At 47.1% G+C, this 22500-nt stretch overlaps 1 protein-coding gene across 1 annotated transcript in view; it reads right to left on the bottom strand.

Annotated features, from left to right (window-relative positions):
* med30 (mediator complex subunit 30) overlaps positions 1-22500 on the bottom strand; it is a 43571-nt gene that overhangs the window by 9588 nt on the left and 11483 nt on the right. Inside the window, exon 4 of the mRNA XM_083646944.1 lies at positions 19335-19445. Coding sequence (XP_083503070.1) covers positions 19335-19445 — 111 coding nt within the window. The remainder of the gene's footprint in view (positions 1-19334; positions 19446-22500) is intronic.

The following is a 22500-nucleotide window of genomic DNA, read 5'->3' as shown; positions in this document are numbered from 1 at the left end:
CGGGGCACGAACCTGCGACCCTCGTGTTGGTAGGCAGGGAAATCTAACGATGCTGCAGTAGCCGGGCGCCCTGCTTTGACAAAACGTCTAAAAAGCAGAAGTGACATGGTGGTAAGTAAGCCATGCTGGGACGTGCCTCCTCCTCGCTGTGTGCCCTGCTGCCTATAGGGAACCCTATGAAGGTAAGTGGGTCCTGTTTTACCACTTGACAGTATACTCACAGGGCAGGCCCGGCCAAGCAGGCTTAATTTGCCTGACATCAGTTAAAAAACAGCCTTAATTGACTTTATAAACTTTATGTCTTTTTCCCCTCAGCGGGAGCGGTTTAAGTGCCCGTGTGTCGGCAGTTTGGCATGGGCCTTCATTCCCAGGGGAATGAAGTCTTTTAAAGGGGTTTTTGAAGACAGATAAAAGGCTTCTCTTCCAGGGCTGGCAGAAATACAATAGCCATGTTGTCATCCCTGCACACACCTAGCGACGGGGCTCTCTCTCCGTACGTCCTCGGCACCGAGCTGGAACGCCTGCAGTGTCAGCCGACTGGTGCAGAACGGCTGATATCGATTCAGCCTTTTAGAAGTATCTGAGCAGGAGGTGAGGCTCCCTCCCTCCCCTCTCCCTCTCCCTCTCTCTCTCTCTCTCTCTCTCCCTCTCCTAAGCACTTGACTCTCTGCCAGGTAGCGCAATCGATCGGGTTTCCCTTTGTGATTTCGGTTCCCAGTGATACGAAATGAGGGGCAGGAAGAGCGATGTTTGCTTTAAAGCCAATGATGGGCGGCCACGCAAGAGACTGAGCGGTCGGTACGATCGCACACGCCCGGAGCAAGAATGAGAGAAAACAACTATGTTTACAAAGTAGGAAGGCTAAGTGACAAAGAAACGTCTATTTGCATAACGGGGTAGGAAATTAGCAGGTGCTCTCTGGGCAAATTGCCTGTAAAGAAATAACAATCTAAAATTGCCCTTGGAGTTGGGACGACGGGGGGCTTTTAAATGCCCCCGTAAAATAGTTCACTTTATGTATTTTAACGTTACTCTGTATTTGCAAAGTGTGTCTGGATTTTGTTCTGTATTTGCAAAGCGTGACTCGAAACTGGCCAGCTAGGCATCTGTACCTGCACCCCCCCCCCCCCCCCACTAGTGTTATTTAGCTCAAAGACAGGCAGCTAGTTCACTAGCTCACTAGTTTTTTAATACACAAACCACCCGCTGAGTCATGACAAGAAACAGATTGAAATGAAACAGAAACAGTCGCTGATCCTCTACCAGTCTGCCCAGAGCCTAGAAAAAGCTGTCAAAGAGTCTACTATTGTGCGTTGGAGGATGGACTAGATAGCGGCGTGCCAAGTAGGCTACATAACATGCCAGTGTTGTTGAGATGATAGGAAATGAGGATTTTTAAATTGTGATTGTTTATGAACTTTTAGAAATAAAATATTCTTGGATAAGAGTCATTGAATATTGGTTTGTCATGCAACATAGAAGAACTAACCCTGGAAATTGATCCGAAATACCCATGAAACATATTTCACGAGGGGGGGGGGGGGAAGCCCTTTCCTCCCCTGCTGCATAATGATGACAACCTTTGCAGACCTAAGCACGTACAAAAAGCTTTGGTATGTCTGCTAGGAAATATTTTTGTTAGCAAGAGCAAACTACACATTTTCAGTACATCCATTAGGTTGAAAAGTTCAGCACATCTTCAAAGCAGCATTTAAAGCGAGGGGGTTGATGAGTACAGAGGTGTGTGTTCATCGGGGGAAAGAGCAGCTTGGGAATTGATGGGCAGACTGGAATTAACAACACAACCTGCTTGTGTGCATTCCAGGATGGATTAACTGCACACATCCCTGAGAAGGATCTGTGTTGCTCTGAGAAGAACTGACAGACATACAAAGCCCTGAGTTACGGGTTCAACTCCCAACATGGCTCATTGTTAAGCAAAATGTCAAACGGTTGAGGCTTCCCACTCACTCGGTTTAATGAGGTCTTTCGTTTCGTTATTTGCGCCGCTAAACTAGCTAGCTTATGGAGGTGCTGTAGAGCAGCGTCTCTCAAAGTGGGGGTCAGGACCAGTGTTGGGGGTCATTACTCAAACTGTAATATATTACACATTACTTTGAAAAAAGTAATGCCTTACTTAATTACTCTCTGGAGAAAGTAATTTGTTACACTACTCGTTACATTACTTTTGCGTTACTCCGCAACATCGCCTGAGATGCATTGTCACCTAATTGCCATATAACATGAAACCTTACATATGCCCATATCAGCACAAATCCCATTGGCCTAAAGAATGTGTCAAGTACAGAATGTGGGAAATATAATTTAAACGATTAAACGATTAACAAGAGCACATTTTAACAGTAATTGTTCAATTTGTTTGTTTTGTTTACAAAATTCTCAGTTTCAATCTTCTTTGTTGCCAATATCCTTTTAAAATAATTTCCCTGTACACCTGTAGGGGATGACAGGCAGGGATGACAGGCTCTGCAGTCATCAAACAGCACCTATCGCCATATCCACAGTGCTGTCATCCAAATTTTATATATATATATATATATATATATATATATATATATATATATATATATATATATATATATATATATATATATATATATATATATATATATATATAAAATACGGTATATATACATACATACATACCCGGTACATACACACAACAAAAAAAACAATAAATAAATGACAAAAAACTGTTTGGTGCATGTGCGCACAAACATTTGTATGCTTCAACCTCCTCCGAGGACAGTGGGGGTCACGAACCTCTGGCACCGTTATTTTGGGGTCGGAGGCTGAAGGTTTTGGAACCCTTGTAGAGTAAAGTAGAGCTCAGTTTCCAAGTAGCTGTGGAGAGATGTTGCTTGAAAGCTAGCTAGGAGTTCTGTTTTCTAGACTAGGGTGGTGTGTGTGTGTGTGTGTGTGTGTGTGTGTGTGTGTGTGTGTGTGTGTGTGTGTGTGTGCATGCGCGTGTGCGTGTGTGTGTGTGTGTGTGTGTGTGTGTGTCAGTGCGTGCATGTGTGAGTGTGTGTAACTCTATGTGTGCGTGCATATAGATATGTGTGTATATGTTTGTTTGTGGGTGTATGTGTTTGTGCTTGTACGTGTGCATGTGATCATGTGAATGCCAGGGTGCCAGTATGTGTTAGGGCATTCACAGACTAGTCGACTAGTCGACTAGTCGACTAGTAAAACCACTAGTCGACACTGTGCTTAGTAGTCGACTAGTCGTTTTAGCAAAAAAAAAAAAAAAAAAAAAAAAAAAAAAAAAAATATATATCTTTAAGAAAGAACATACATGGACTATCATATCCCATATCCCCCACAAAGAACATCAAAACACAACAAAACAAAACAAGAAAACTGCATAAGATACACAATAATCCAAGAACAAACAAGACTATTGGACAAACAACCAAACAAAAACAATGCATTCAAAGTAAATACATAGATCTTGCCCTGTTGGCAGCTAGGAAATGCATAGCTTTAAATTGGAAACCATCCAATCCCCCAGCTGTAGTTCACTGGTGGAATGAACTCTCAAGCTACCATACGTTGGATAACATTTACTACAAGAGCAAAGGCAGATTCTTAGACATCCCCAAAATATGGCAACCACATACAGAGTTTGACTTTAAGAACTTTTTACCCCAGTGTCATTAGGCTTATCAGGATAGGAGCTGAATGCATTGTTTTTGTTTGGTTGTTTGTCCAATAGTCTTGTTTGTTCTTGGATTATTGTGTATCTTATGCAGTTTTCTTGTTTTGTTTTGTTGTGTTTTGATGTTCTTTGTGGGGGATATGGGATATGATAGTCCATGTATTGTATGTCGTGTAAATACCTCATGTTCTTTCTTAAAGATAAAAAAAAAAAAAAAAAAAAAAAAAAATTTTTTTTTTTTTTTTTTTTTTTATTAAAAATAAATTAAAAACGGTTAGTCGACTAGTCGACTACCTTTAGGGACGACTAGTCGACTAGTAAAATTCACTAGTCGTGAATGCCCTAGTATGTGTGTGTGTGCGCACTGTGCACACATGCACGCACGTGCGTGCATGTGTGCGTGCGTGTGTGTGTGTGTGTGTGTGTGTGTGTGTGTGTGTGTGTGTCGCAGCTTGAAGCCAGCCTTTGCACAGAGATACCCCCCATGTCTCTATCTGGGAAGCAGACGGGAGGCGGGCCTCTCTCATCTCTCCCTCAGATGTCTGTCAGGAGCTCAGAGCGTCACACCTCCTCTCGCTCGCACACTCTGAGTAAACACGGCGCTTCAAGGGTTATTAGTGGGCAGTGGAGGGTTCCTTCCTACCAGGTTGAGAAACCTTTGATTTGAAATGTAGGGTGCTTCAGGTGCCAACAACGCTTCGCGAGGAGACGTCAAAAGCACCTCGTGGCTCAGCGATGTGTTAAATTGCTACAATCACTCGCATAGGCTGAAAATCATCTCCCCTATGGCATCCCTCCAAAGATACTGCTTCTAATTACACTCCTTGGTTTTCAGAGTGAAGGCGGCGGCGGTGGGGGAGGAAGATGACAACAAAGAGATAGGCAGGCAGATTTCTGGGAAGATTGAAAGAGGAGTAATCCCAAGCGTCCAATCCGGCGGCTGGAGAGATGTTGTTTTTAGTGCCTCCTCTGCTACGCGAAGGGACTGCAAGCAAGGGCCGCTTCAGGTTGAAAAGACGAGTAAGGTCACTTTAGTGACCTTTATTTAACCAGGAAGAAAAAACCCATTGAGATTCAGAATCTCTTTTGCAAGGGGGTCCTGGCCAGGACAGCTGCAGCACAAATAGTTTCACATAAAATACACGTGAGAGAAAAAAAGCAAAACCAAAAACAACATAAAACCAGTTACAGAACTGAGTGCAAGCCACATCAGTACATCATAAGCATCATCATCGTTCAGTATTAGGACACGTGCATTCACTACTGAAATACTCCTCATGAAAACATGTGCTTCATCCCGGGCAAAAAGCCTGATCTGCTAATACACTCGTCACAGACACCGTTTCTGAGTTGAAACGTAAAGGTTTCTGCCAGCCCAGCACCCGAGTAAAAAGTATATAAAGTCAGTGAAAAATAAAGAGCTGAATGGAACGACAGGCAGCTCCATGTTGCCGCCAGGGCAGGAGACCTGGACAAACTGAGGAGCCTGCTACAGGAAGACCACTTCAGAAGGCAGATCAATGAGCAGTGTTGGTGGACCCCTCTGAAGCTCGCAGCCTGGTGGGGTCATTCTGCCTGTGTGGACTACCTGATCACCCAGGGAGCCCAGGTAGACCTAGCTGATAGGCAGAACCGTACGCCTCTCTCCTGGGCCCTGTCCCACAGTAACCTGGACTGTATCCGGATCCTCCAGGAAGCCGGGGCCGACCCTAACAGAAGCATACACGGCTCACACACCCTGCTCTACTGGGCTGATGCCCATGACGGAAAGCTGGAGATACTGCAAGACCTCATCAGGTTCCGTGCTGCTGTTCCTGTTGGACATAGACAGTATTCACACCCTCACTGACTCTCCTCTCTACATCAGTGCTGCACACAACCACCTGGACTGTTTCCGCCTGTTGCTCCAGGCCGCTGACGTTCTGACCCGTGACGTGGCTTCTCGCCTGCTGGAGGTGTTGCTGGGGCCACCGGTGCGATGCGGCCTTCGTCCAGCTGCTGCTGGACCACGTTGCAGACCCGGCCCTGGTGACCTGGGAGCAGGCAGAGCTGGAGGTGCAGGCGGATCCTGAGGCGCTCAGGGTCTTTCTGGACGCCAAGAGATGTCCTCGCAGTCTCGCCCACACGTGTGTCGGACCCGCATTCGCCAAGCGCTGGGCACACATCGCCTGAACCAAGTCCACTCCCTACCACTAACACACGTGATGAAGGACTGTGTACTCCACCAAAACTGACTTGAAGGACTGTCAGTGTATTTATTTATTTTCATTTCCTAGATTTAGTTCTGCAGCGTGTCGTGTCCCGTGTGTGCTCGCTTCATCGTCCCCATCCCACAATTGAGCGCTCACAGCACGTAATATGACGTGAGGTTCAGTTAGCTTTGCACAAAAACAGCCGGTAGAAATACTTTTTACTTTTATACTTGATTACACTTCAGAGCCTGTGATTTTTTACATTTACTTGAATAAACAAGTTGAATCAGTACTTCTACTTTTACCAGAGTCTTTTTTTTTTTTAGACAAGTAACTGTACTTCTACTTAAGTAAAGAACTCTACTTAAGTAAAGAACGTGTGTACTCTTCCCACCTCCGGGTGCATAACTGTGGAACCGATCCCTCACTCAGTAATGGAAACTGTGTTGCACGTTCTACAACCCTTCAACTCCAAATGAATAAATGAGCTCTATGACTGATGGTACCATATGTTCAATGTATATTTATCCATGTTCATCCAAGTGGCAAATGACATGCACAATATGACCTGGGCAAAAAAAAACCACAAAAACAGATGGTGGACGCTTTACATTTCTTCCCTGTAAACAAGTGAGTGAATCCTAAGCACTGCACCACACAGTCAGGAGAAGAAGAAGAAGCAGAAGAAGAAGAAGAAGAAGAAGAAGCTAATTGCTTACATAGCCTTTAAACACTGCAACACAACATAGAAATAATGGGCGTTGTACTTGACACTAAATGCAACAAACTGATAGGAAAACACTCGTTCTAAAATAAAAAAACAGCGAGCACTGATTCGTCGCCGGAGAGAGCTTGGAGGCTACACTGCCCTCTTGACCCCTGACCCCAGCCAAACAATTAAAAAGCCCCCGGCATACACAGACAGCGCCTCTAATAGGCCACATATGAGCCTGCTAATAAGATGGAGGTACCGACACCTGCTGTGCACAGCCTACTAATTCTGGAGCCTCGACACACAGACGGAGGGACGGATGGAGAGAGAGAAGTGGAGGGAAAGGATGGAGAGAGAGAGAGAGAGAGAGAGAGAGGGAGAAAGGTATAGGGAAGGAGGGAGATGGAGAGAGAGAGAGAGAGAGGACATGGAGAACGGCAGGGGGTAATGTCTGGAGGGTGGAAAGAGAGATGGGGGGGACACGAAGACAGAAAAAGATAGAAACATGTCAAGAGAGGAGGGGAGAGGGGGAGGAGGGAGAGAGGGAGATGGAGAGAGAGAGAGAGGAGGGAGAGAGAGGAGAGAGGGGGAGGGGAGAGAGAGAGGGAGAGAGAGGGAGAGGGAGAGAGAGGGAGGAGAGAGGGGGAGGAGAGAGGGAGAGAGAGAGGGAGAGGGAGAGAGAGGGAGAGGGAGAGAGAGAGAGAGAGAGGGAGGAGAGAGGGGGAGGAGAGAGGGAGAGAGAGAGGGAGAGGGAGACAGAGGGAGGAGAGAGAGGAGAGAGAGGGAGAGAGCGGGGGGAAGGTATAGGGAAGGAGGGGAGATGGAGAGAGAGAGAGAGAGAGAGGACATGGAGAACGGCAGGGGGTAATGTCTGGAGGGTTGGAAAGAGAGATGGGGGGGACACGAAGACAGAAAAAGATAGAATCATGTGAAGAGAGGGAGGGGAGAGAGAGGGGAGGAGGGAGAGAGGAGAGGAGATGGAGGAGAGAGAGGGGAGGAGGGAGAGAGAGGATGAGAGGGGAGGAGAGAGGGAGAGAGAGAGGGAGGAGAGAGAGGAGAGAGAGGGAGGAGGGAGAGAGAGAGAGGAGAGGGAGATGGAGGAGAGAGAGGAGAGAGAGGGAGGAGAGAGAGGAGAGAGGGAGGAGAGAGGAGAGGGAGAGAGATGAGGGGAGGAGGGAGAGAGAGGAGAGAGGGGAGGAGAGAGGGAGAGAGAGAGGGAGGAGAGAGAGGAGAGAGAGGGAGGAGGGAGAGAGAGGGAGGAGAGAGGGGGAGAGAGAGAGGGAGGAGAGAGAGAGGGAAAGAGAGAGAGCATCTGCCAACCAAGCTGCATCCCTCTCTCCCGCTCTCATTACAGTTTGGAGGTTGTGTTTGTTTCTCATCAGACTCCCCGCCTGCTCTTCAGATAACACTAACCGCCACTGCCACTGGAATTCATTATACACACGCAGAGCGAGCAAGCCAGCAGCCAGCGCCCCTCACCTCAGCTCACTCAGGTCTGGAGAGGGGAGGAGAGGAGAGGAGAGGAGAGGAGGAGAGGGGAGGAGAGGAGAGGAGGAGAGGAGAGGGGAGGAGAGGAGAGGAGAGGAGGAGAGGGAGGAGAGGAGAGGAGAGGAGAGGAGGAGAGGAGAGGGGAGGAGAGGAGAGGAGAGGAGAGGAGGAGAGGAGAGGGGAGGAGACCAGAGGAGAGGAGAGGAGAGGAGAGGGGAGGAGAGGAGAGAAGAGGGGAGGAGAGGAGAGGGGAGAGTAGGGAGAGGAGAGGAGAGGAGAGGGAGGAGACCAGAGGAGAGGAGAGGAGAGGGGAGGAGACCAGAGGAGAGGAGAGGAGACCAGAGGAGAGGAGAGGTGAGGAGAGGGGAGGAGAGGGGAGGGGAGGAGAGGGGAGGAGAGGGGAGGAGACCAGAGGAGAGGAGAGGGGAGGAGAGGAGAGGGGAGGAGAGGAGAGGGGAGGAGAAGAGAGGAGAGGAGAGGAGAGGGGAGGAGGGGAGAGGAGAGGAGAGGGGGGGAGGAGAGGAGAGGAGAGGAGGGGAGAGGAGAGGGGAGGAGACCAGAGGAGAGGAGAGGAGTGGAGAGGAGAGGAGAGCAAAGCCAGGCGCTGCCTGCCTCCTCTATTTGAAATGACAAACATCCCTCTTGCTTTTAATTTCTCACTTTCTCATTTGAATAAGAGGACAGACGCCGTAATTAACGAGGTATTAAAAAGCAAGGGAGTGCGTGGCGAGTGAGAGAGAGAGAGGAGGGTGAGGCGACAAGCGAGGAGGAAGAGATGACAGAGAGAGGCAGGGAGAGAGAGAGGCAGGGAGAGAGAGAGGCAGGGAGAGAGAGAGGGCAGGGAGAGAGAGAGGGAGGGAGAGAGAGAGGCAGGGAGAGAGAGAGGCAGGGAGAGAGAGAGGGAGGGAGAGAGAGAGGCAGGGAGAGAGAGAGGCAGGGAGAGAGAGAGGGAGGGAGGGAGAGAGGCAGGGAGAGAGAGAGCGAGGGAGGGAAGAGAGGCAGGGAGAGAGAGAGCGAGGGACAGAGAGAGGCAGGGAGAGAGAGAGGCAGGGAGAGAGAGAGGGAGGGAGAGAGAGAGGCAGGGAGAGAGAGAGGGAGGGAGGGAGAGAGGCATGGGAGAGAGAGAGCGAGGGAAGGGAGAGAGGCCAGGGAGAGAGAGAGCGAGGGAGAGAGAGAGGCAGGGAGAGAGAGAGGCAGGGAGAGAGAGAGAGGCAGGGAGAGAGAGGGATGGAGAGAGAGAGGGAGGGAGAGAGAGAGGCAGGGAGAGAGAGAGGCAGGGAGAGAGAGGCAGGGAGAGAGAGAGGGAGGGAGGGAGAGAGAGGCAGGGAGAGAGAGAGGCAGGGAGAGAGAGAGGCAGGGAGAGAGAGGCAGGGAGAGAGAGAGGGAGGGAGAGAGAGAGGCAGGGAGAGAGAGGCAGGGAGAGAGAGAGAGAGAGAGAGAGGAGCTGCGGAGAATTAATAACAGGCCAGATCTCTCCAAGGCCTCCTTAATGGGCTGTGACAGGAATTTATTCACACTTAGGCTGGTATTAAATCAAACGCAAGGCGAGTGGCAGTGGCAGGCTGCAGCAGAGGAGGAGGGGGGGGGCAGTGATGGGGAGGAGGGGGTTGGCGAGTGGTGAGGGGGGGGGGGAGAAAATGGCAGGGGGTCAGCATGTCACGCCGTCCAACGCTATGACCCTCCCCGAGGTAGAGGGGTCATCTCCACAAGGCCCTGACCGTAGATAGGAGCGTGGAGAGGAGGAGTGGACAAGGGACGGAGGGAAAGAGCGCAAACGATGAGTGATGTGTCGGGCGGTGACAAGACAGCCGGTCCCACGCCCCAGATGGAATGATTATCAAGTAGTCCTGAGAGCCGCCATGAATCAGCCACAGCCTCCATTGTGCAAAACACTGAACCGTCACTCAGACAGACAGACAGACAGACAGACAGACAGACAGACAGACAGACAGACAGACAGACAGTCAGACAGACAGACAGACAGACAGACAGACAGACAGACAGACAGACAGACAGACAGACAGACAGACAGACAGACAGACAGACGGGCGGTCAGACAGTCAGTCAGTCAGTCAGTCAGTCAGTCAGAAAGGAGGGTGGTGACAGCTGGCCAAAATGGAAGCCGCTGTCCAAATGAGTATGGAATTCAGCTGGCGAATCTAATTTGTCATATCCTTTGTTTTCCTTCATTAATTGGCGTGTGACCAGTAATGTCGGCTGTTTCATTAAGGCTGTAATTTGCGGTCACTCGGGTGCCGCAGAATTCGGTCTTTTTTCCTCAGAGCAGGAACGGCGTGGGGACGACTGTGGGGACCTTGACTTGATTATGCACGATCACATTCGATGGCACCGCACGTCTGCCGCACAGAGATTGAGCAATCGCAACCCATTAGGCCCGCCGATGAATTATGGGTAATGCGGTCTTAAACATTTACGCAAACACTGTTGACTTTCACACAAGCGCAAAATGAACTTAATTTCTTCATACACACACACACACACACACACACACACACACACACACACACACACTCACACACACACGTGCATACAGGAAACCATTGCAACAGTCTACTCATACATGCATGACCGAGAACATCAATATGCAAGAAACATACATGCGTACATGACATACAAGGACATACACACAAGGACACAAAGACACACAATCACACAATTACATTCAGACACAGTAGAGCCATAAACACATACTGTACACGCACACACACTCAAACGCACTTAAATGCGTGTACACACTGTCACACACAGCGCGCCTCCTAGTAAAGACACTTGTGGAGAGTGATGAGAGTGATGCCTCTCCCCCCCTCCTCCTCCAACCCTGGGCAGATTGCATCACCATCCGTCAGCCAGACTCCGACAAACAGCAATTACCCCAATCGACAGATAACGAGAGCAAGGCTATCACTCACCACCAGGACGCCCCATAAAGCAGCCAGACATTACCATGGAAGAGTCATTCATCTGCCCCTCCTCTCTAGACACCCCCACACCATCCAACATCCCACTCTGCTCTCGACTACCACTACCTGTTCGACACCACTGGGTACCGCAGGGATAGGACGTATTGCATCGCGATTGGTTCGCTCGTCTGGAAGTCTATCGGATTTTTTTGTTTGGGGATTTTGGTTCAACATAGAAATAGGGTATATTATGGTTAACAAAAGTTGATGAAACGGCAACCTTTTGTGTTCAGCAAGATAAACATCACAAATGAACCCCAATTTTACGATTTTGGATGCATAATGGCTGTTACACACCAAAGAGCGATGTGAATAATATACAGCACGGAAATGGCGATGCGAATTTTGACCCACCTGTCAATCACAGCAACAGATGTGTACACGTCGGAACTCGGAAGCGAATTTCTGAAAAATCGACCTTGGTCTGAAAAAATAAACACCGAAAATATAACGCTCAGCGAAAATTTGCCGTTGGTATGCATGGTTGCATTGAGTGATATAGGTTAGAAAAATATTATTGACGTGGGAATTAATCGCTCCCGGTGTGTAAGGACCTTAAAGGAACACTCTGCCCATTTTCAACCAGCTTTGTATCATTAGAAAATCGGTAGTATATCAGAAAACTGTAAACTGTTTTGAAGTCTGTCATTTAATTTGACAGTTATTGAGTGAGCACTAACTCAAATTAATAACTCATTAATTCAAATCAACTCTCAATAACTGTCAAACTAGATGAATGACTTCAAAACCGTCATCTAGTTTGACAGTTATTGAGAGTTGATTTAAGTTAATGAGTTATTAATTTGAATTAGTGTGGACCAGTGATGTCACTGGATCGCACTACACTAGCCTCACCACTGACTTCAGATAAGTTCAAAACTAGGACAAATGGACTCACTGGCTCTTGGGAACGGTGTGTGTGTGTGTGTGTGTGTGTGTGTATGTGTGTGTGTGTGTGTGTGTGTGTGTGTGTGTGTGTGTGTGTGTGTGTGTGTGTGTGTGTGTGTGTGTGAGCGTGTGCGTGTGATGTTTGTGTGGATATGTGTGAGATGAGATCATGTGCAAAATAAATCAGCATTGTTTTCCAGTAGAGTCATCCTTTAATGCGTGTCTCTTTTCCCTCCACTGACTTGACTGAACAGCGCCCCCTATGCTTCTCATTCAGTCACTTTTGTTGTTCTGGCTAATGGCTACATTGCATCAAAGGATATAATGCTATTTTGCCAAATGAAATCAAGCTCGACATGGCTTTTGCCACCAGGCCCCGTTGGGATCACAGAGACGCATCACATCACTCTCTCCTGTGTCACGTAACAAGGTTGGTGTCAATTCCAAGGCCACTCCAATCGTCACACCAAGTAAATAAAATCCCCCATCGATGCATTTAGAATCATATTACCCTCCCATGCAATCACTCTACCTATCACCTTTCCCCCATAAAGATGCATTGTTCGTTATTTACAACTGCGAGTGAATGTGAATTTTGATCAAGGCCAGCGCTTTTCAAATCTCCTTTCGGCTTATTCTAAGGGGAAATATGTATACGGGCTATAGCAATCTGAACGCCAGCGTGACACATCAGCTGGAGAACTTGCCAACATCCTTGGACTTATCTATTCGCTCGTACATCAATCTCCTCTTCTTCTCGCTCGGGCGTCCCGTCACACTCAGGCATCCTATTTTCTCTGCTGCAGGTGAATTTCATCAGTCGTCCTTTATTCCGTCTGAAGAGCCCATCTGAATGGGAAGGGGCTTTTCCCTTTGACGATCCACCGCAGCTATCTACACGACTATCAATCCACTCTTTTCATCACTTTCTCCACTTGTCTCTCCCCCTCGCTCCCCTTGTTGTGCTGCATCAAGAGGCCTCCGACTATCTGCTACCCGACGCTTCGCTCGTTTCAAAACATCACATCGACGTTGTTTTTTTTCCGACTCGCATTTTGCTATCTGTGCGTGCCATGTGCGTTTTCTCTCTGTGTTTGCTTCCCTTCTTTACCCTCCGCTTCCCACATCTCGCCTGTCTGACAACACAGCGATCTGTCTGTTCGGCCGTCTCTCTCCCGACACCGCATCCCCCCTCCCAAATTACCCATTTTTCTCTCCCTCTTTCACCTGACAGACAGAATGCTTTCTCTCCACCTCTCTCTTCTTCCATTCCAGATCCTTCATCTATCACTCCATCGACCCCGCTCTCCTTTCATCGTTCAGGGCTTAAAGCAAAAACACATTCTCAGCCTGAAATGCTCCTCCTGACTGGTGGAGGGGAGGAAGCGGGGTAATCAGCACACCCTACACTTACTTCTCCATTTCTCTATATACTGTAACACACTAGTCCAATAACATTCATCTATAAAGCTAGTGCAATACGTGTGGAGCCCCCCAGGGGTCAACTGGTACTAAAGAAATTATGCCGAAATCAGTGAGCACTCCCCCCACTATGCCATTTTTATCACCCATTAGTGCTAATTTTGTATTTGTTTATCCTCCATGCTTCCTCCGAGACATGGGCAGTAGCCAGCCGCTTCTTTTCACCTGACAGGGGGAAGCTTCACCAGTAGGACATACTGTAGCACGTGGGAGGATCACGCTATCGCAACGAGTTCCCCTCCCTCCGAGCAGGTGCCCCGAACGACCAGAGGAGGCACCACTTCAGCGACCGGGATATTGCATGTTTTTGGTGAGGGGTTCCTATATGAAGGAAACCCCCAGGGGGCACGGGGAGAACATGCAAACTCCCCACAGAAGGGCCCTTTTGACGACCCCGGGCGGTGGGCGCTCGAGGACATGCAGACGGGCACGCACTCCTTCGGCGCTCACAGCGTCCCAGGTGGGAATCGAACCCAGGACCTTCTAGCTGTGAGGCGACAGCGCTACCACTGCGCCACCGTTCCCCCCCTAGTGAGCACTTTTTTATTTTATTTTTTACAATTTCCTCCTAACCAGGCCCACAGATGTGTGATATACATTGATAACATCAAAGAGGGACTATTAGGCCTATATATATATATATATATAGTGAGCCCAGAGCCATTACACACAGCTTGGCTTATATATAGTGAGGTGCAATAGCCATTAGGCACCTAGACCATATGTGAACCATAAGCATTGATTATTAATCACATCAGTAGGTGTAATTTATGAACCGATGTGTGTTTTGGTGACAAACACTCTATGGAACCTGTTTACTCCCTGTAAATCACGCTTGTAGAATAAGCATGTTAATTCAATATTATATGCGACTATGTGGGCCGCTGTCCCTGTTTGACGTTATCATCAATACAGTACATATTACAATTCTGTGTTGCACGGTCGACTAGTCCGCATTCCATTGGTAAATGTAAAATATTGCTTTGCTTCACTGAATATGATTGGATAAAACACATCAAAAACAACGTCGTGGAGTGATTTATTTTTTCGAGAATAGTTTGTGAATCTAATCCCGATCGTTACATCTCTCTACAATTGGCATTTAGCTCTCTCTCTCTCTCTCTCTACCCCGCTCTTCTCGCTCTCTCCCATCTCTCTCCACTGCTCTTTCTTGCCATCTCTCTCTCTCTCCCTCATCCAGAGCTCTGCTATCTGGCTGGGGCGAGTGTGCAGCAGATGCAGGCAGGCCACAAACATCTGCTTCTCTTGTCTCACTGCATCTCCCCTCTGCTGATCAGACTAACCGCTTCAACTCCCTAAAGCTTGCCACCCTTATTGCTGCCTTAATATGCATCTGGGCAGCCTGGCCTAAACATCACGGCTAAATATGTTCCAAACACATGAGGCGTACTCTGGAAACCCCGACGAGCAGATTGGAAATGTGTGTTTCTGATGAGTTTAAATTTTAGCCTGCGGGTTCAAATATTATGCACAGCATGTGAACAGATACTTTGGTCAAGTCTTTTTTTTCTCTATCACAATTTTCTCCGCAATTGTAATTGGCCAATTCCCCATGTGGTCCCGGTTGTTGCTCCACCCATTCTGCAGATCTGGGGAGAGTTGTAGACTATTAGTACATCATGCTTCCTCCGATACATGTGCAGTCGCTAGCCGCTTCTTTTCACCTGACAGCGAGGAGTTTCATCGGCAGGACGTACAGCTGTAGCGCGTGGGAGGATCACGCTACCCCCCCCCCCCCCCCCCCCCCCCAGTTACCTCTACCTAGAACAGGCGCCCCTATCGACCAGAGGAGGCACTAGTGCAGTGACCAGGACACACACCCTTCCCACCCACAGACACAGCCAACTGTGCCTGTATGGATGCGCGACTAAGCCGGAGGTACCACGGGGGTTCGAACTAGGGATGGGCATTTCTAGCAAAAACACTATTCGAAATTCGCTGGCCAAAGTCGACTTTTAATCGAAATTCGAAAATAAATATAAAAATGTAAAATAAAAATAAAATGTAATTTTTTTTTTTTTTTTTTTTTGTGAGTGAAATGTTGCATTGTCTCCCCTGATTCTAAGTCTAAGGCTTTATTAATTAATAGAAAAAGCTTCTGCTGTGAATTTTTAGCTCAAACAAGCATTGCAGCACTGAAGTAAAGAACATATTACATGACATTGACATTTTCGAAAATAAAAAACAGTTTTGACAATCATGAGTGGTTCATTAAATATTTAGTAGGCTCAGGTCTGAGTGCCAAAGGGGTGCCAAAGTCACCCCTCTCTCCCTCTTCATGGGATTTCATCCGCCATTCATTTTTCCATAAACCTTGCTTAAAATGCTTATAAAAATTGTTTTACTTGCTCAAACCATGCGATTCGACTATACTTATTAGAATCAGGGGAGACAATGCAACATTTCACTAAAAAAAAAATCGAATTTCGACTTTCAATAATAATAGTTGACCTTGATAATAACAACGATTATTCGAAAATTCGAAATTCGATGCCCATCCCTAGTTCGAACCTGCAACCCTCGTGTTGGTAGGCAGGGAATCTACCCCGGCACTACCCGGATGCCCGATGATATATTACATTTGAAAACAAGTGACACGTGCATATGTATATATTGGCATAATGAGCTGTTTTAACGTGTGCTTTGTGGCAGTGCTGTGTTAAGGAGTGCAGGATGGGGAGGATAGCTTAGGCGTATTAGGGTAGCCTGTCTTCTCAATCTCCATATACTTGGTTCATTTGAATCAATTTGCATGCTAATATAAAAAAACGCGGTTATTTACCACTTCCATATGCAGGTTTCCAAAAAGATACAATTATGCTCACTCTGAGAGTAAAAAAAGCTCTGATATCTGGGGTTCTCTGTTTTTAGCAAAGAAAAACTGCCATATAGAGGAAAAATATAATATTTTACCTTCTGTTTCTTGCAGAAATGTCAAATACTTTTTTTCTTTTCTTTTTTTGTATTTTCAGTCAGCTTTGCATTCAAAGTGTTGGAGTAAGCACTTGGTTCTATCTGCAGACTGCAGGGCTTTCTACCATACTGGTTGTGGGTATGGAGGCTCTGTGTGTGAAGGGGAGAGATACAGTTTGTTTTGGACGGCGGCGCGGAGTGCGGTGGAGCGCGGGGTTCACTGCCGTGTTCCACTGTAGTGTTAACATTTAAAAAACAGCCAGGGGGCGACGTGCACAGCTTCCCAAATAACCAGCTCTCATCTGGGCTGCTGACACCCCCCCTGACCTTGGACCATTATCACCGCAGCACACTCAGACGCGCCGGGGCTGCTGGCAGGCCCAATCTGGACAGCGCAAAACACAATGCACATACAAAGAGAGGAACCGGAAAAGGGCATCAGCCAGCACGCACACTCACACACACACTCGCACGCACACTCACTCACACACACACACACTCGCACGCACACACACGCACACTCACTCACACACACACTTGCACGCACGCACATTCACACACTCGCACGCACGCTCACACACTCGCACGCACACACACACACTCACTCACTCACACACTCGCACGCACGCACACGCACACTCACTCACACGCACGCACATTCACACACTCGCTCGCACACACGCGCACGTACGCACGCACACACGCGCACACACACACACACACACACACACACACACACACGTGCACACGCACGCATGCACGCAAAACAAATCCAGACGAGCTAAATAAAAAGGGCCTCCTAAATAATGCATGATGCATTTGAGCAGAGCCTTTGCCATGCTCCACGCTCCATAACTACTGTCTGGAGGCAGATAAAGAGAACCTACTGAGAGGCATTGTGTGTGTGTGTGTGTGTGTGTGTGTGTGTGTGTGTGTGTGTGTGTGTGTGTGTGTGTGTGTGTCTGTCTGTGTGTGTGGCTGCTGCTGCTGGCTGCTCACCTCGCCTGGATCTAAACAGGATCTAGGCTCCATCCACCCCAAAAGGCTGATATTTGCACATGCTGCTGCTGTTAATGTCAGCTGGACCGGGCCCGTTTCCCAGGGAGAGATTAAGCCTAATCCTGGACTCCAAAAATAATCTGCCATGGTAAATGTCAAAGACATCAAGGGCCAGGCTTTAACGGAGCCGGTGTCGTGTCCCCGTGGTCAGTTCAGCTGTGCTTTGCTGCGCTGTAAAAAGAATACCTGACGTATAGTCGTTAAATCTGGCATTTCATTTGTTTCACATGCAAATCCAATTGTCATTTCCTTGTCATGTCCTTGTCTTCAGACTAGTGGAAAGATCCGGCTTATTCTCCCTTATTTCAAGATATCGACGTGTTTCTACTTTCTAGAAAACCTGAAACAAGTTAAACTGCGTTGGAATAATAAGTGGTATTATCCCATTTTAACCCCGTATGCAATAAATGACTTGCAATATTTCCTGCAGTGCGAGTATTAGTTTCTTTGACACCGACAGTCTCATCCAGAGTAAAAGAGTGTTCCTGACTGGACATTTCTACAGAGTTAAAAACGTCTGGATTATGTTTAATTAATATGTGTGCGACTATATCTCTCTGTGCATCTTGAAATGCAGAAATGTCATTTTAACGAAGCCCGGTCGGGAGTATCCAACTTTTCTTCCAGTAAAGTTTTGGCCTTGACTGACAGCACGGTGTCAGTCGAAAGAAAAACGCCGCTCGCGGAGCCTCTCTATCAGAGCCGGGCAAAAACATATCTGACATTTGAAAAAAGCACTTAGCGGTTGATGTCAGACACTTGAAACCGCTCCAAAAGTGAACACATCACTCACAAGATGTAAGAACAAAATCAAGTCATCTCATCCTCCTTTCTCTTCATATTTCAAACAACACATCGGCGAGTATCTTGCTCAAGTCAGCTCTCACAATATCACAATATCATTCATTCTTACCATTTTAGAGACTGTTTACTATAGAGAAAACCCTGTTAAAATCAACTTGGCTAACATTATGAGAGAGCAACAGAAATGCAAAATAGATTCTAAAAATACATGGTTTGGGTGGGATTTTCCAGCAGGTGGAAAAGTGTGTCCTTGCTAGCATTTCCCCCCCCCCCCCACCTTGTTTCTATCAGGCTCTCCACCATCGCCCCCATGTAAAATTCCATGACTTTCCCATGAGTCAGTTTCCATAACTACGTTTGAGCATGTTCATGACCTTGTGCATGTTGTTTTTCAGATCAGACACGTTCTAAGGGCGTAAACAGTCTGCTCTCTAGGGATCGCCACGGAGAAAAAAACATCTTCAAACCGAAATCTAAAGCAACAAAATGTGTGAAAATAGATTCTGGTATATTCCTGCAAAGTGAACCCATTTTATAAAAAATCCCTAATATCGCACAACCTACCCAGAGTATTTATCCAATTCTCTAACTTCGCCTGGAATAAACCTCTCAAAAGTCCACGATATTCTAGAAATTCATGCGAGTATATTAATTAAGAATATTTACAACATAACATAACGTTTTAATCCAAAGTGCCTCAGAGCAGGTGCATATATTTTTAGCATGGGCAGCCCCAGTAGGATTAGCAAACCTCTAATCCAGTGGTTCTCAACCTTTTTTTAGCTTCAGTGCACCCTTTCCCTACAACATTTTGCTTAGAAAACAGCAAGATAAACTGCAGCATTATGATGCAATGAATAAATGATAACCCGCCTTTTGAAGAATATAACATTACAAAATAAGAAATGGAGTGAAAGAGTTGCAATTAGTGGCTAGCAGATTCATTTTAACGCTCCATTTATTTTCATGAATTATTCTGACATCTTTTCCATTTCCCTAGTTTCAAGTACCCCTCTGTAGTACCTCCGGGTACCCCTAGGGGTGCGCGTACCTCAGTTCGGGGGGAACCACTGTTCAAAATCCAAACAGTGTTTTAGTAGTGCCAGACGTGATACCTTGTTGATCTCCAGGATCTCCCTCCTCTCCTCAGTGGCAGCAGGGTGGTTCTGGTGGGCCGAGCGATCCTCCTGTTTGGAGCTGTCGTCGTCCACGAAGGGAATCAGTTGCTGGAAGCGACGACGGAGAAAAAGACATCGGTTACATGTGTGCAACAAATCAAAGTCAGAGGAAAGATTGCGTTTGCTTCCGAAATGACATATATCCAAATGAAGTGAATTACCCGGTACCTCAAGAATCATTATTCAACATATCTGAAATACTAAGACTTTGTAACCTTCTATCCTCCAAAAAGTACAATTTTAATGTTGTGTCTATCAAATCCTGTTGTAAGAGCAGGGCTCAATGACTGGATTGTCTCATTTTGATGATGCATTGTTCTCATGCGCCTCTCTCATCTTATTGGGATTAAGAGGGTAAAAGCACTCGCACGTTTGAAAGCTATACGCCTGCTGAGTGCAGTTAAGAGGTCTGCGATGCGTGCGCACGGCTCAATCTCTTCCTTTCTATGAGTGGATTTCTACAGGCCAGATATCCCTGCAGTGTTTCTAATCTTGTTCCTGTGGAGTGGTGAAAATGGGGATTCTGTGTAAGCTCTCGGACACGGGCTGAGCCTCCCTCTTCAATAGCGAGAGACAGGAGAGTGGGAGATTAATTCATTTTTAAACGCTCGGTGTGCTTGACCTTGTCTGCTTTGACACTACAGCGAGGCTGATGTGCCTGTGAGAGCCTCCGGGCGAGGCGGGCCCTTCCCGGAGAGCCGCTACTTTGAATCACACTGCCCCCTAGTGGTCGGCCGGCCGGGTGGGTGGGTGGGTGGGTGAGGCGAGCTGGATGCTTGCTGCTGCTGCAGTCACACATCAAGTTAGGTGTGTATGTGTGAATGTCTGGAGAACACGCTGTTCCTCTTACCACACACAGCGAGTTTAGCTATAACCAATATGATCGCCAATGCTGAACTGTCGATTGGGCCGAATGTCTTGCTATTGCACTGCATTTCAGAACAATAAAATAATAGGATTAGTTATCTTGATCCGAAGGCAAATTATAACGGTTTGATAATATCCATGGTTTCTCAAAGTGGGATCGGGGGACCCCCAGGGCCAGGGGTCCTTGAGGGGGTTTGAAGGGGGTCTCCAGTTAAACAGGAATAATTTATTTTCACTATAATTCCATCCATAAACTAGAAGTGCACTGAGAGAGTGCAGACCTCCGCCACGGACAATAGTCCAGTCTGCTATGATATGCAAATTTTGTAAATCGGATCAGAACCCTGACCCACCCACATCCCCCCAGCCACTCCCCCTATACCCACCCCTTGAACCCCGACTCTCTACGACCTTCCTATCACTAGCAACGGCCCCCTTTTCCCTAGCCACGCCCCCTTTCCTGACAACGCCCCCCTCCCAACACCCACATATACATAGCCACTCCCCCTACCAGCTCAGTGGCCTTGTGGTCTGAGTGTCCGCCCTGAGACTGGGAGGTCGTGAGTTCGATCCCCGGCCGAGTCATACCAAAGACTATAAAAATGGGACCCATTTGCCTCCCTGCTTGGCACTCAGCATCAAAGGGTTGGAATTGGGGGGTTAAATCACCATGTGATTCCCGAGCGCGGCGCACGCTGCCCGGTCAAATGCGGAGAACAAATTTCACACATTGTGTGACAATCAGTGGGACTTTACCTTTACCTTACCCACCCCTCGAATCCTGACTGTACGACCTTCCCATCCTTATCTACGGCCCCTTTTCCCTAGCCCCGCCCCCTCCCTTGCCCCAAAATGGATCGGATCGGATTCTTCATTGTCTCATGCTACACCCTTCCACCAACTTTCATGAAAATCTGTAGTTTTTTGGTAACAAACAAACAGACACACAAACAAACAAACAAAGGGCAAACGGCACCGTAAACATAACCTCCATACATTCTGTCATTGTTTTGACAGAACGTAGGACTATTTTGGTCAAGGGGTTTCATACAGTTTCTGTAATAAAACATCTAAAAGCTAAAATCTTATCAGATGGGGGGACCCTGGGACAAAATCGTGGGGTCAAATGGGGGTCCGTGGTCTAATTTGTGTCAGTTTAGGGGTCCTTGACGTGAAAAGGTTTGAGAACCACTGCTCTTGTTGTTGGATTTGTTGGGTTTCAATTACAGCTGTGGAGAACAGACTGCAGTAATGTGTTGTGTGCCTGGACGTGAGGAGTTCCTATCGCAAGAAAAATAGAAAACTAACATCACCAAAGCATCCTTTCCCAAAACAAAAATCATCATACCAGACAAGATCATAAACACAGATTAGATACGAGACTCTCTAAACAATTACCGTCCAATAAAAACGGCTGGTGCTGGCAGGTGGGAAAACACACGTCGCTCCAAAAACGATCTGGCGCGTCGCTAATCTAAACGGCGAAGAGTTCTTGGGCTCATTCTGCATCATTGCAGCGTTTGACCTGAGGGTTTGCAGCTGGACGCGAGGCCCTGCGGGACACCAGACCACCATTACAGCAAGCTGCTGCGTCTACAAGCCAGGAAGGACTTGATGGTGTCAAGGTCAACACAAGGCAGACTCACAAATATAAAAAGTCAAAAGTATTTCTACCGGCTGTTTCTGTGCAAAACTAACTGAAGCTCACATCATATTAATATAATTCGAAGACTATTAAACTTAAAAGATCCCCTCCAAACATGTTTTAAGATGTATAGAAACTCTACTTTGATTAATAATTTGTGTGATATGGTTTTTCCACAAAACATTCAATTATTTCATTCAATTAGCTTATTAAAATCCTTAAAATGACGTCTACTTCTTCTCCCTCATTAGGCTACGTTGTTAATGTGATGAGATGTGACACACTACATGAGAGAGGGGGGAAGAGGGAGAGAGAGAGAGAGAGAGAGAGAGAGGCGGTAGAGCGAGCCTGTTTTGAAAATGTAAGGAGTAGAAAGTACAAATATTTGTGTTCAAATATATAGGGAGTGAAGCTAAAAAGTTTGTCAGAAAAATACTCGGTAGGCCTAAAGTACAGATACCTGAAAATTCTACTTAAGTACAGTACTTAAGTACAAATACTTTGTTACTTCCCATCTCTACAGAAATAGAGACAGACAGATAAAGAGAAGAAAAGACAGTGGGGAGAAGGTGAAAGAATCAGACACACAGT

Source organism: Poromitra crassiceps (assembly GCF_964638095.1).
Source record: "Poromitra crassiceps genome assembly, chromosome: 11".
Lineage (NCBI taxonomy): Eukaryota > Metazoa > Chordata > Actinopteri > Beryciformes > Melamphaidae > Poromitra > Poromitra crassiceps.
This window is presented reverse-complemented; position numbering and strand designations above follow the sequence as displayed.